Below are 13,174 nucleotides of genomic sequence, written 5' to 3' on the forward strand. Positions count from 1 at the left end.
CTATGTTCTCTCCATCACCCCTACATCTTTGGAGGAGGTTGAGTCCACTTGTCTCAACATCCCTAAATCTTCTCCAAACATTCTATATTCTCTCAAGTCTTCAACTCCAATCAAGGTGAGCCTTCTGACACTTGCCCTCTCCTTCCACCTTTTTCTCTCACATTCCAACCAATCTCTCCATAGCCATTAATCTTGCAAGATTTAATCTCAACCATTGATCTTTTCCAAATGGGATTTTTGCTCATAAAAATCTATAAAAAGGACATTTCCTGAGCATTTTGAATCTAATAGTCATCTAGGAGTTATCTTGCATTCACGTGAGTTTAGAGTAATCAAGCATTTTAGCAATTTACAGTGTTCCTTTGGAATTTTAGCTTAATCATTTTCATATAGTTTTGTACAATCATTTAGTTTTTATCAAACATCTAGTTATTAGTCCATTCATCAAATTGTCATCTTGGAAGCAACTACAGTGCAGTCTAAGAGAAAATATTTGCAACCAAGTTCAAAAGGTGATAGGACACAATGGGACAGTAAGTGAAGGTATTGTTTTGTAAGTTTTAAATCTTTTATTTGTTTCATTGGTAACTTTTGGAGTATTATGTAGGATTCTCTTGTTATTTGTGAAAATTAATCAATCTTGTAGGTTCACTTTTGAAGTATATTTACAGGTTACACATTTTGGTGCCCACCGTGGGGCTTAGGCCTCACTTTCTATCTTCTATCTTTCATTCTCTTAGTTTTAGCAGAGTCGTGCATTTACTTATTTTTCTATCACATTTGTAAGTCTTTTTAGCACATTTGTGACTTTCTACAATGCATTTGTTCTATTTGGTAGTAGATTTGTCATGTAGGGTGGTGTATTTGTTAATTTTAGCAACGTGTTTTCAGGTTTTAGTACATTTAACACGCAGTTTTGCGCATTTACATTACAAGGTAGCACATTTGTTGAGTTTGGTAGCGCATTTGCAGTTAGCATTAGCACAATTGTTGTTTCAGTGCATTTGTTCTTTCAGTTTTGTAGATTCCAAAATAAGTTGTTTGACTAACACTTGCAGCTTTTCGACCGTCGAAGACAAAATCTTTCAAAAAGCTAATTGGTGGTTTTGCAGGTGTTTTTCATGCATTTTCGCATATAGTTTAACTAGGGCCTCAGTAATTGACCATTTTGTTTTCTTCACATAGCTTAAATAGGGGGTTAATTAATAGCATGCAACTTGCATTTTTTATTTTCTTCAAATAGTTGCACTTAGACTAATTTAGAGGGTTAATTAATCAAGTGTTCATTGTTCTTGCAAGGTGGTAGGTTAGTATGCTCCCACCTTAACCATGTGATCAAAAAACCAGACTCATTTTTAATGTGTAACCTTTAGAGGGCCTGCCTCTCAAGTTGCCAATAGGGCTGGTGAGAGGGAACAACCCAAGTGGTAACAGGATAAAGACAAGCTCTTTCAAACCACTATAAATAAATTATATTTGTAACAAAACTTATAGGCAATGAGTGTTGATTAGTCCATACCAACATTATGACTCCCCATAAACCCTATAGAGCGCAACCTCTATAGGTTGGGAGGACTTCCTTAATGAAGTGTAACATGTTGCATGTATGGCCACTCGACCGGATGCCCTTACTAAAAAATCTCTTTTATAGAAGCCAAGTTCCTTCTAGTTGTTGGTACAGGAGGTCGAACCTTTGATGAGACACACACATATGGTCCTTAATAGAGATACAAAGTTTTTCATGAGGATTTTTCATGGGAATAGATGCTTGGCTGTCCCAGAGAAGTGAGTGTCATGGAATGGAGCCAGTGGGGTCATGCATCTAAGTATCCCCTTTGAATAGCGTAGCCTCGTGGAAACCCACGTGAGATTCAACAACTATTGTCCTAGCTTGCCATAGGAATTGTGATTGTCTTTTTAGTTCTATTTCAAAAAAATGTGTCTATCGTGTTTGCAAATCAAAACAAAAAATCATCACTTTTAAAAACAATTGGAAAATTTGAAGAGAAAACACAAAATCACGTATTTACAACATAGAAAACTGCATTTGACACATTTTATAACACATTTGAACAACAATGTAGTGGATCTACAAAAACTGTTAGCACATTTGTGGCATTTTGGTAGCACGTTTGTTAAACAATAGAGCAGTTGCAAAACTAGATAGGGTATACGCACTACATAGTCGCACATACACTTAACAATGCATCACATTTGTTAAATCTTGGAGTGCATTCACATAATTTTGTAGCACATTATTTTAGCACATTCAAAACAAAGGGCACTTCCATTGGTCACCAGAAAATTTTGAAAATAGATTTGGATACTTATTTTTGAGAAGATCTCATTTCAACTATCATAGATTTCATAACTAGTCAAACAAACAGGTTTTTTGAGCAATTTGCACATAAATATAAATCACACTTAAGGTTTATACAAGTATTCATCTCAAAAAGTTTTAGATACAACATTCTAAAGTGCATAATCTCTTATATTTGATAAACTAATCTTGCAAACATAGTGTTTGATTAAGGGTAAACAGGTTTTGATGGGACCACAAACCTTATATTTGATAAACTAATCTTGCAAACATAGTTTTTGATTAAGGGTAAAGAGTTTTTGAATTTGGACAATTTGAAGAAGGGAATATATCATATTTTAAGATGAAAATTATGATCACAGAGGACATTTTGAGCCTTGGAGTTGGCATTTTGAAAAAATGGAAAAAATGTTGTTCTAACATCATGTTAAGCATTTAATGTAGAAAGGTTCTAACAGTTATGCAATATAAATAATTTTATAGATCTTGTGACACAAATTGTTGCATTTCATGTTAAGAATAATGTGGAACCAGTTTACCAAAGATAATATATATTCAAGAATCAAACTTCATGCAGAACTAAATATATTCTCTTAGCTCTAAGAGTAAAGACTCTAAATTTCTTAAACTAGAACTAAAATATATAGTAACAGTCAACGTGTAGTTACAAACAACTACCAGAAACTAAATTCTAATTGTTTACTAATAATTCAAATTCACAATTAAAGATATGAAATAAGTATCTATTCTGATTGAAAATTTCAAGGAATACAATATAAAAAATCACTAAAAACTAATATGACTCAAGAAATGCAGTATAAATACCTAAAAAGTGACTGCTAATTCACTTCAATGACTCAGTTTGGAATGAGAGACTCTCAAGCTTCTACATCCCAAATGGACTCAAGATCCTGAACCTAACTAGTACTAACAGGTCCATCTTCATTCTGAGTCGGGTATTCAAAAATTTATTCATCTTTAATTTCGTGCCAACTTTGAGATCCATCATTTGTCTCAGCACTACTAGTAGCAACACCATCTTTGAAGTGTTGGACAACCCTCATCTTTCGGGCATGGAATTCTAGATTGACAGTGCCCTATCATAAGGAAAATCTCTGACATTATATTGAGTTACAAACAACCTCAAGCAAGTTTCCAAAAAATTGTCTTATTTGTTTCTGATCTTTGATTTCAAAAGCCCTAATGCATTGAAAAATCTCTCATCTTCTACTGACCCTAATATCATTGTTTGGCATAAATCAACAAGTTTGAAATGTTTTGGTATTGAAGTATGCAATAATTCACTATGATCTATCCTTTTCTAAATCCTTGTTATTGATCTAGGTTCAAATGGATTCTCAAAGTTTTCCAACTATTGTTTCATACACAATACAAAGCGTTTACATTGTTTTTTAAGATGATCTAAATTTAAAATTCCTTCTATTGGTTTTCCATTGCAATATGCATCTTTTGAAAATGTCAATATCAATTCATCTAGTTTTTTATGAAACACCTTTGCGTCATTTGGATTAGCTCCGAATGAATGCCAAAATTGAGGATACACACAACCCATGGCTTCAATTATTTCTTCTCGATGAAATCTTTCACGAATATTAATTGAAAGTTTGTATGCAATAGACTTCAAATTATCACTAACAGATTTAACTATCCTGTCAAAATCTTCCTTTTTAACTGGTAGTGCTCTGCCTCACTTGCCCATATTAGATTGGTGCATTGGTATCTAAAATCCTTTTACAAAGACACATAACTCATTTTTTGCATTCAAATGTAAAAAAAAATCAGCATGATTCAAATCTATAAAAATCTACCACCTAAAAAAATTTGGCTTTGCCCTGTTAGATATGAATATAGACCATCTAGGGCCAAGCATGTCATTTTACGTAGAGTGCTATACTCATTGATATAGATAAGTTCTATCTTGGGATTTCTTAACATTTTTTTTCATTGAATCCAACATGAGGAGAAGACAAGCTAAAGTTAACAGAGTCTCTATATCACTTAACTTATGTAAGAGATTAGAAAATTATCTACTGTGAGGCGTTGCTCGTACACTAGTCTGATCAAGGATTGATATTCTGTTAGAACTTGTTTCATTGGTCCATGTAAGGAGATCCATCTAGTCTGAACATCCCTGAGAAGCCTGTTTCTTGCTATTACTCCCTCAGCAAAAATTTCAAATTCTGCAAAACGTTTAGGACTTCGGCAGAAGTATGAGTGGAGCTCGTGGACCAAATCTTCAACTTTTGACACTGTAGGGAAATTTATTACAATTCTATTCATTCGATGGGCCATGCAGTGAATGCCAAGCATGTATGGTGCAATACTAGTTTGTAATCTTGCACAAAGATTAGTCCTTTGACCTTGCATTGCTATAGCTCCAACACACACCAACTTCTTGGCAATTGTCAAGTCATCCATACTAGAAATTTCATTCAAAGCTTTCTTAACTTCCAAATATAAATTTTATGTTGTTGAATTGCCCCTCATTTTACGAACATAGAGTAGATGAGCTCGATAGACGTGTTCTTTTACAGTATACACATGCATACAGATCGAAGCAGTGTTATCTACCGCAGTAACTTCATCTATGGATAATGAAATGAATTTTAACTCTTTTACACTCTCCTATAAATTTTGCTTTTCCACCTCAACGAGAGAGTTTGCCATTTCCTATCTAACATTTATTGACCAATGTGACATAGGATAGTGAGGAACATTCATAAAAGATAATAAATTACTATATTCTGGGAAATCTTTAATAGGACACCCTCTTGACAGAATATGAAAAATAACACTCATCTGCATAGTCTTTGTCAGGTTTGCATCTTTCGCTGCATGTTCAAGCCCAACCTTGATTGTATTTCCACTATTACCAATCAGTGTCATTTTGTGGTTATCCTCTTCATATTCCACGACATACTTAACATGAAGACATTCTTCCTTTGATTTCCATCTTACTACTGGTGTTTCCTTTCCATCTATGATCTTTTTCTCATAAACCTTACCAATATGTTTTTCTATGGTGTCAAGCTTTAGCTGCAACTTCTTCTCTCTTTTAGTTTTCTAGCTACGAATCTTACACTTGTATTCTATTGGATGTTCATCATTTTTTGGGACTGGTTCAATGAATGGGTACTTTTCCACCTAATCAAGCTTAAAGATCCTTGTCATTTCCCACTCCCGGCCCATTTTTACTTTTCTTTTTATTTTCTTCCTACCAACATCATCTTCAGTGCTATCATTTTCATCCAAGTGAATTATCTCATTGTGTGTATCCCTTTCAACATCTTCTCCTATGTCGGTATTATCATCCTCATTTGATGCATTTAACTCAATGACAATCCCACCTTGTTGTGGTGATGAGCTACTATGAATGGCTTTTGCAACTGCAGAAGTTGATGGACCAGAAACTTTTCCAATTCCAAAGTAAGAGTTTATGGTAGTATCTCTAAGTTTTGGGTGTTTTGATGGCCTCCCAATCCCTTCACTGCCCTGAGGATTCTTACCCTTGTCTGGCCTCCCAATCCCTTCACCTCCCTGAGGAGTCTTACCCTTTTCTGGTCTACCAATCCCTTCACTGTCCTAAGGAGTCTTACCCTTGTCTGGCTTCCCAATCCCTTCACCGTCCCGAGGAGTCTCACCCTTGTCTGACATCTCAATCCCTTCACCACCCTGAGGATTCTCACCATTGCCTGACATCTTGACCTCTCACTACGAATTAAAACTAATACTATTAAGTATGAAGAAATGATTGGTTTACTCACCTTTACGCTTTCTCAATTATCTGAATCAGGAATCGGGAATGCCTAGGCTTGTGTTGCAGGATTGCAACTCTATCCCTCCGGCCTACAATCAACTTCAAGGTTCCAACTCATGCACAATGCAAATCGAGAGCTCCCACATTTACTAATCAGACACGAACAAATTGTAAGGAAGACTATTTCAAACTTTCAATTATATTTATATCAATCTATGATTCCATTTTTGGTGAATTTTGTGGGCTTTTCAAAATGCATCTTACTGGGCCTCTGATCTGCATGTAGGTGACATACTCTATATGCATTGGAAATTTGGAATTTGGATAAATGGGTCCTCGAATGCTTATAATGCTTTATTGGCCCTCTGATTGGTATGTAGGTGTCATACTCTATATGCATTGGAATTTGGTGGAATGGGTCTTCAAATGCTCATAATGTTTTAATTGTTATTGGCAAATTGGGTCTCATTATGCTTAATGTAAAATTTAACAATTGGCGAAATGGGTCGGCACATGCAATGAAGATTTATTTAACCATTGGCAAAATAGGTTCTGGGTACAGTGTCGTGTTACTATTTCTGGTGAATAAGGGAGGTGGTCTAATACCCACGTCCGAGTGATTCCAAGTGAATATAATAGGAATCCACGTGAAATTGTATGTGGTCAAAGGCAAAAATGAAATATATTGGACCGTTAATGCCGAAATTCTAGGCGATTTTGCCACCGTGTTGTCCAATACTACTCGCCAATTTTGGGGAAATGGAATGCAGAATTCACCAAAAGGTGAAGATTCGCCACTAAAAAACACTCTGCTCCATTGTCTAAGCATTTACCTTATTTAACGCACTTCTCCAATTCAAAATATCATTAATCCGTTGGTGTAGAATAGAAACTTCAATCACTCTATTCTATTTTTCTTTATCTACTTAGTCTATTTCAAGCATGTAACCTTCCAATGTCTAATTGATACTTTTTAATTATAACTATAAGCTTTATCCTTTTTTTCTTTCTTTGTAGACCTTTACACTAGAAAATTTTGACTAAATCTCTAGTTTAGCATTGTTTAGTTATTGATTAGAGATTTTACTGAAGCTTGTATCTCTTTCACAATTTTGCTAACATTGATGGAATCATACTCATTTATTCAAAGTTATCACATTCCATATTTTATAACATGGAAAAATGATCCTGGACTATACATTAACCTAAGTTTTATTCCCTTTTCCCATACAACATTAGTGGTGTGAGTGGGTTTGGTTTGTTGCATACAAAGAAGAACCACACTATCCTAGATTCACACTTTTGTTTGTTGTAATGTGTGTTAGTCTTTCCAACTGATCACTTGAATTCCTCTAAAGATTTTCTAACTTCTTATAAAATTTAGTTGAGGGGAAAGGAGAATGAGGCTTGAGGTATTTAATGTGAAATTATTGTCATAAGTTGGTGTTTTAATCCTTATACACGGTAAGGTAATTATAGAGATTAATGCAATCAGCAAATTGAACTTAATAACCAATTTAGTTATACCATTTTTAAAAATATCCAATCAATACAAATAATTAATCGAAAGTAAAGACTATTTGTGTAAGGAGGTTCTTGTTCAAGTTTATAGGTCTCTTTACTATGAAAAAGCTTTGGTTAGTGAATATGCCAAGGAAATTGGATGAAATTTCATATATCAATCATAAAAGATTTTTTTTATTATTATAGAAATGAATTTTGAAGAATAACAAGTAGATATTAGAAATATTCAATTAAAAAATGAAAATCTAAATAAAATGAAACTTGAATTAATGAACATATAAATCAAAGAAATTATGAAAAAAAATCATATTTACAAACTTTTGGACATGAATCTTCAATAATAGTAAGAAAATATATAAAAATATTCAATTACAAAATAGAGGTGGTTTGTCTTACATAAATCCAATGCATAATCCTCTTCCACTCTAAGTTGCAAATTTCATGGATTAAGTGAACCAATTAAGTGGACAAAATACACAATATCATGTAGTGCCAATTCTTCAAAACTAAAATTGGACACATTGATTAAGCTCTACCTCCAATTTATCTATCCTTCTCCTTAATTGAGGTCATATGAGATAGCACAAAGAAATGTCTAAGGGAACCAATTAAATAGACAAAATACACAATACCATGTGGTGTCATTTCCTCAAAACCAAAATTGAACATAATGATTAAGCACCGCCTCCAATTTATCTATCGTTCTCTTTCATCAAAGCCATATGAAATAACACAAACTAAATGTCTTACAACAAATAGAATGTACTATAGGTATACAATTTTCTACATTTATTAATTAAATTGTAAATTGCAATACACTGTATAATCAAGGAATGCATTCAATGTGGTCGTAGCCTAGGATTCTTTACTTATAGATTAATTTTGGGCGATTCATCGCCCTTTATCCAATGCACACTATATTCAACTAGTACAATTTGGAAGAAACTTTGTTTATATGCAACTTGCTTCATTTCTAATCGCGGCGACACTCATCTTTTTCCATAAACAGCTTGACCGCTCAACTCCCAATAACCAAACAATAGAGAACGTTTAATTTATGGGAAACATCTTTATCGGGTAAAACAAGACTTATCCAACATTAATGACATTTATGATAGGGGAAGGGTACCAGTAGTGGACATAGTTCCAATAGTGGACACCTTTTTGTCAACCCAACCCCCCAATACTAGATTGCAAAGGAGCCAAACAAATTGATAATGGAAAGTTCATTAATAAATATCACATGTACCAATAGTGGATAATTTTGCACAAATGTCCCAGTAGTGGTGCATAAATGGGCCAGTAGTGGTGCACAAATGGGCTAATTATAGTAAAAAAATTGTCAAAAAATGTGATCTACTACTAAGGCATTTGTCCACTACTACTACAAATTTTGAGTTATCTACTTTTGGTGCAAAGGAGTTCATGTATGGGTAGACACTTTGAAATGACCACTTTTTGATCTTTCGACACAACGATTTCCACAGCGTGCAACGTCACTACCCAAAAGCTGGATCTTTAGTTATAAGCAGCTAAGTCGTATACAAAGACAACCCCAAAAAAATTGAAATCCGATATATGATTTGAGAGTTCTATATACGCGAAGTTAGCTATATCCACTACGGATACCCTTCCCCTATGCATAAAGGGGGTGGAAGTTTCTTGAGTGGGAATCTTTTTATCGGCTATGGCATTCTACTTTCCGCGTCTAACTTTACATCAAGCAGATTATCATATTTATATATTCTGCAAATAATCATCACATGTTAGGTAGTGGACCAGAGAATTGAGAAAATAACCTTAGAAGACTTGAAATCTGCAGTAGTAATGGAACCCACTGAGGAGATGAGATCATACCGCACATAGTCTTGAACACTATTTGACTATCTACTGCCAGCTTATATGCTAAACAAATTGATATACCGAGAGTAATGTGCTCAGTACACCATATTAAATATTAGCTGACAAGATTAGTACCTAAGTAGCAAGATAAGCACCGGAAAGAAGATATCTCCCGTCATTATATATATTTGTCTATGTTTATCACTAACCCATCAATCATACATATCTGCTTTTCTCGACTTGCATACGAGTATCAGTAGAATCCAGATATAAGTTAGGGTTTCTCCTCAAGAGAGATTGCTTATAAGGGATTATGGAGAGCTGCTTCAGCATGCAGAATATGGGTTCGCTAATTCAAAGCTCGGGGGCTGCAATCGCACTGGTGGTGATGATAATGTGTGCACCCATTGGAATTAATGCAGTCAGCACAAGTAGAGAAGGGAATGTAGAAGCCCAAGAATTGGTAGATGCTGCTGAGGTAGAGAGTGTGTGTAGCAGTACTCTTTACCCGGAAAGCTGCATGGCCAGTCTGTCTCCATATTTAACAAGCTCCTCTAAGGCTAAGAATGAGGTGCGTCACATTGCAGTCATGGTGGCCATGAAAGAAGCAAACAGGGCTTTTGTCCACGCTTCTGCTTTCTTCAATCAAACCAATAACCGCAATGTAAAAATTGCTGTTGGGGATTGTGTGGGGCTCATTGACATTACCAAAGACCAGCTTAGTAGCTCTCTTTGCGTATTAAAAAGGGATGAAATTGGGGCAAGGGAGCATAGCGAAGTAAAGACTTTGCTCAGTGCGGCCATCACTAACATGGAAACGTGCCATGATGGAGTTCTGGAGAAGTCTGATGGGAAATCAGAGGCTGGGCTGCTGAAGAGTGTGGAAAGAGTGAAAGTATTCGCCAGTAATTGTCTTGCCATATTGGTGAACTCTGAATCCAATTGGGTGGACAAACTTGCTCTTCCTTCTGAGCCCTTCAAGGAGGAATTTCCGTGGTGGGTTTCTGTAGCAGATCGGAGAATATTGCAAGCCTCTGCAAATGAGGTAAATGCGGATGTGGTGGTGGCTGCTGATGGATCTGGTAAGTTCAAAACAATCACGGAAGCCATTAACGCAGCTCCAGCGAAAAGCAACAAGAGGTACGTGATCAAGGTGAAAAAGGGCACTTATAAGGAGAATGTTGAAGTAGGGAAGACAAAGACGAACATACTGCTAATAGGTGAAGGCATGGATAGTACAATTGTGACTGCGAGCAAAAACGTCATAGATGGTTCCACCACTTTCAAGTCTGCCACGTTCGGTAAGCACGGAATACTAAACACAGATCTGGTATTGCTGCTTTGTTTAAGGATGACTTCATTTATTGTGATATTGGCATTTGTGCATTTTGAGCCAGTCAGCTCACATGTCAATGTTTTTATCTCTAAAATTGGTGCATAGAACCTACCCGACTCATACACTTCATCTGAATCTGTTTCCTCTTATTTGAATAATTTATAAATGCAATATGTGTATTTAATTCCTAGGGAGTGGGTGAGGAATATGCATCTAAAAACAAATAGATTCTAGGAGAAGATTCATTGTTAATCAAATGAGCCTTTATTTCAATGGTAGAATACCCCACAGCAAATGGGAGATTTTAGGTTATCTAATTTATATATATGTTAATTTTTTTACGAATTTGGATCTAATCTTCTATTTTCTATGGGAATGCTCTACTTATGTCTTCTTTGGTTTGGATGTGGTTTATTTTCAGCATCTCCTCTTAAGTCATTCTATAAAATATTTGAGGTTCTTAGCTCTTAGTCTAGTCTAACTGTGATATCATATTGAGTTTTTCATGGACCAAGTAAGATTTGAATATAGGATCTTCCATTTACTGTTGGAGTGCTCTATCACTAAACTATTGATCCATCTTTAATGCAGATGTGACTTATTCCCAACAATATAAACTCTACATAAGTATCATATACACAATCTTACATTAAATCTAATCTATAGATAGATAGGGATTTCAACATTCACATTAAATATGTGTTTAATTTATTTAATATTTTTCAATATTCTCATATCTATTGTAGTCTTTAATAAATCTATTCAAATGAAGTAGTTGTCAATTGATCCTTGGTATACTGGTGAAGTTGAATGGTTCTTAATGATTCCACCAGAAATCAAGTATTGTTGAGTGCAAGACTTCAACATTATAAGAAATGAGACTGGGATCATACTCCATATCAAATAATTACATGTCAATGAATTTATATAAAACCCTTTAAAAACAAATTAGTTTAAATCTCAACTATTGAATGCTTTAATGTATTTTATAAATTGTACATGCGAATAGATATTAACCCTTATTTAGGTGTGTTTTCCTGCAAATCATTTATCGTATACAGAGTGTTTGAATCTCTACTATCTCCATCATTATCTGCATCATTATTTTGTTTCAGTAAAGCAACTCAGTTGAATTGTGTTTTGTGAAATGCAGCTGTGGTGGGAAAGGGATTCATGGCCCAAGATATAGCCTTCGTCAACACTGCCGGTCCAGACAAGCATCAAGCAGTAGCTCTTCGAGTTGGATCCGACCAATCAGTCTTCTACCGTTGCAAGATCCAAGCATACCAAGACACGCTCTACACACATTCACTTCGTCAATTTTACAGGGAATGCACGATTTTAGGCACTGTGGACTTCATATTCGGCAACTCTGCAGTTGTACTCCAGAGCTGCACTGTTCTGCCAAGAAAACCAGGGCAAAACCAAAAGAATGCAATAACGGCACAAGGGAGGACCGATCCCAACCAAAATACAGGGATCTCCATTCACAACTGCATCATCAGGGCAGATTCGGACCTTGCTCCTGTACAGAGGTCATTCCCAACATACCTGGGAAGGCCATGGAAGGAATACTCAAGAACTGTATACATGCAATCTTCTTTGAGTGACGTTATTAATCCTGCTGGTTGGCTTGAGTGGTCTGGGGATTTTGCATTGAAAACCTTGTACTATGGGGAGTACAAGAATACTGGAGCTGGATCTGCAACGGGGAACCGAGTGAAATGGGCTGGGTTTCATGTTATCCAAAGCTCTGCGGAGGCCACTAAGTTTACAGTAGATGAACTTATACAAGGCAACGAATGGCTGCAGGCATATGGCGTTGATTTCATCGACGGATTGACAAGTTGAAACAAAAGCTTACCTTGAATTTTATCTCTTATCTTTGTACTGTTTTAAACTAAGATAACCGGGGTACCTCTCGATCTAATGCACAAATTAGTTGTATCTCTTTGCTAGATCGTGGAGAAATCTAACTTTTCTGCTCTGTTTTGGCTGGTTCTACAGTGGGAAAGGTAAATAAATAAATAAGAATTAGTACCTGTATTCTTCAGTGGCATGTTGGGCCTCCAAAATATGTTGTTTGATCTTGTGGGACCTCTAGTGTGCATTATGGAAATAAAAAATTGGTTGTATCCTTTGTCAGATTTAGAAATGCATTTCCAGTTGCCATATCTTATAGTTGTTAGTGGATGGATGGATATGCTGGTCTATTAGCTTGGCACTGCAACTTTTTTGAATGGTGCAGTTCTATATAGCGTGGGTAAATTGACCAATTTCTGTATGTAGCAATAACAATTACTTCTACATCTAACTGCTTAATAATCATCTTTAAAAATAATTACTATATGATAATTAAAAGTTTCATTTGTAT

At 35.4% G+C, this 13,174-nt stretch overlaps 1 protein-coding gene across 1 annotated transcript; it reads left to right on the top strand.

The window, feature by feature from the left end:
• Window positions 1-9,662: 9,662 nt before the first annotated feature.
• Window positions 9,663-12,947, top strand: LOC131035032 (pectinesterase). The gene is made up of 2 exons (XM_057966671.2): window positions 9,663-10,765; window positions 11,954-12,947. Exons 1-2 carry the CDS (start codon window positions 9,778-9,780, stop codon window positions 12,649-12,651), a joined length of 1,686 nt encoding a protein of 561 aa, XP_057822654.2. The 5' UTR covers window positions 9,663-9,777; the 3' UTR covers window positions 12,652-12,947.
• Window positions 12,948-13,174: the final 227 nt, after the last annotated feature.

Source organism: Cryptomeria japonica, chromosome 2 (genome assembly GCF_030272615.1).
Source record: "Cryptomeria japonica chromosome 2, Sugi_1.0, whole genome shotgun sequence".
In the NCBI taxonomy this organism is placed as follows: Eukaryota; Viridiplantae; Streptophyta; class Pinopsida; order Cupressales; family Cupressaceae; genus Cryptomeria; species Cryptomeria japonica.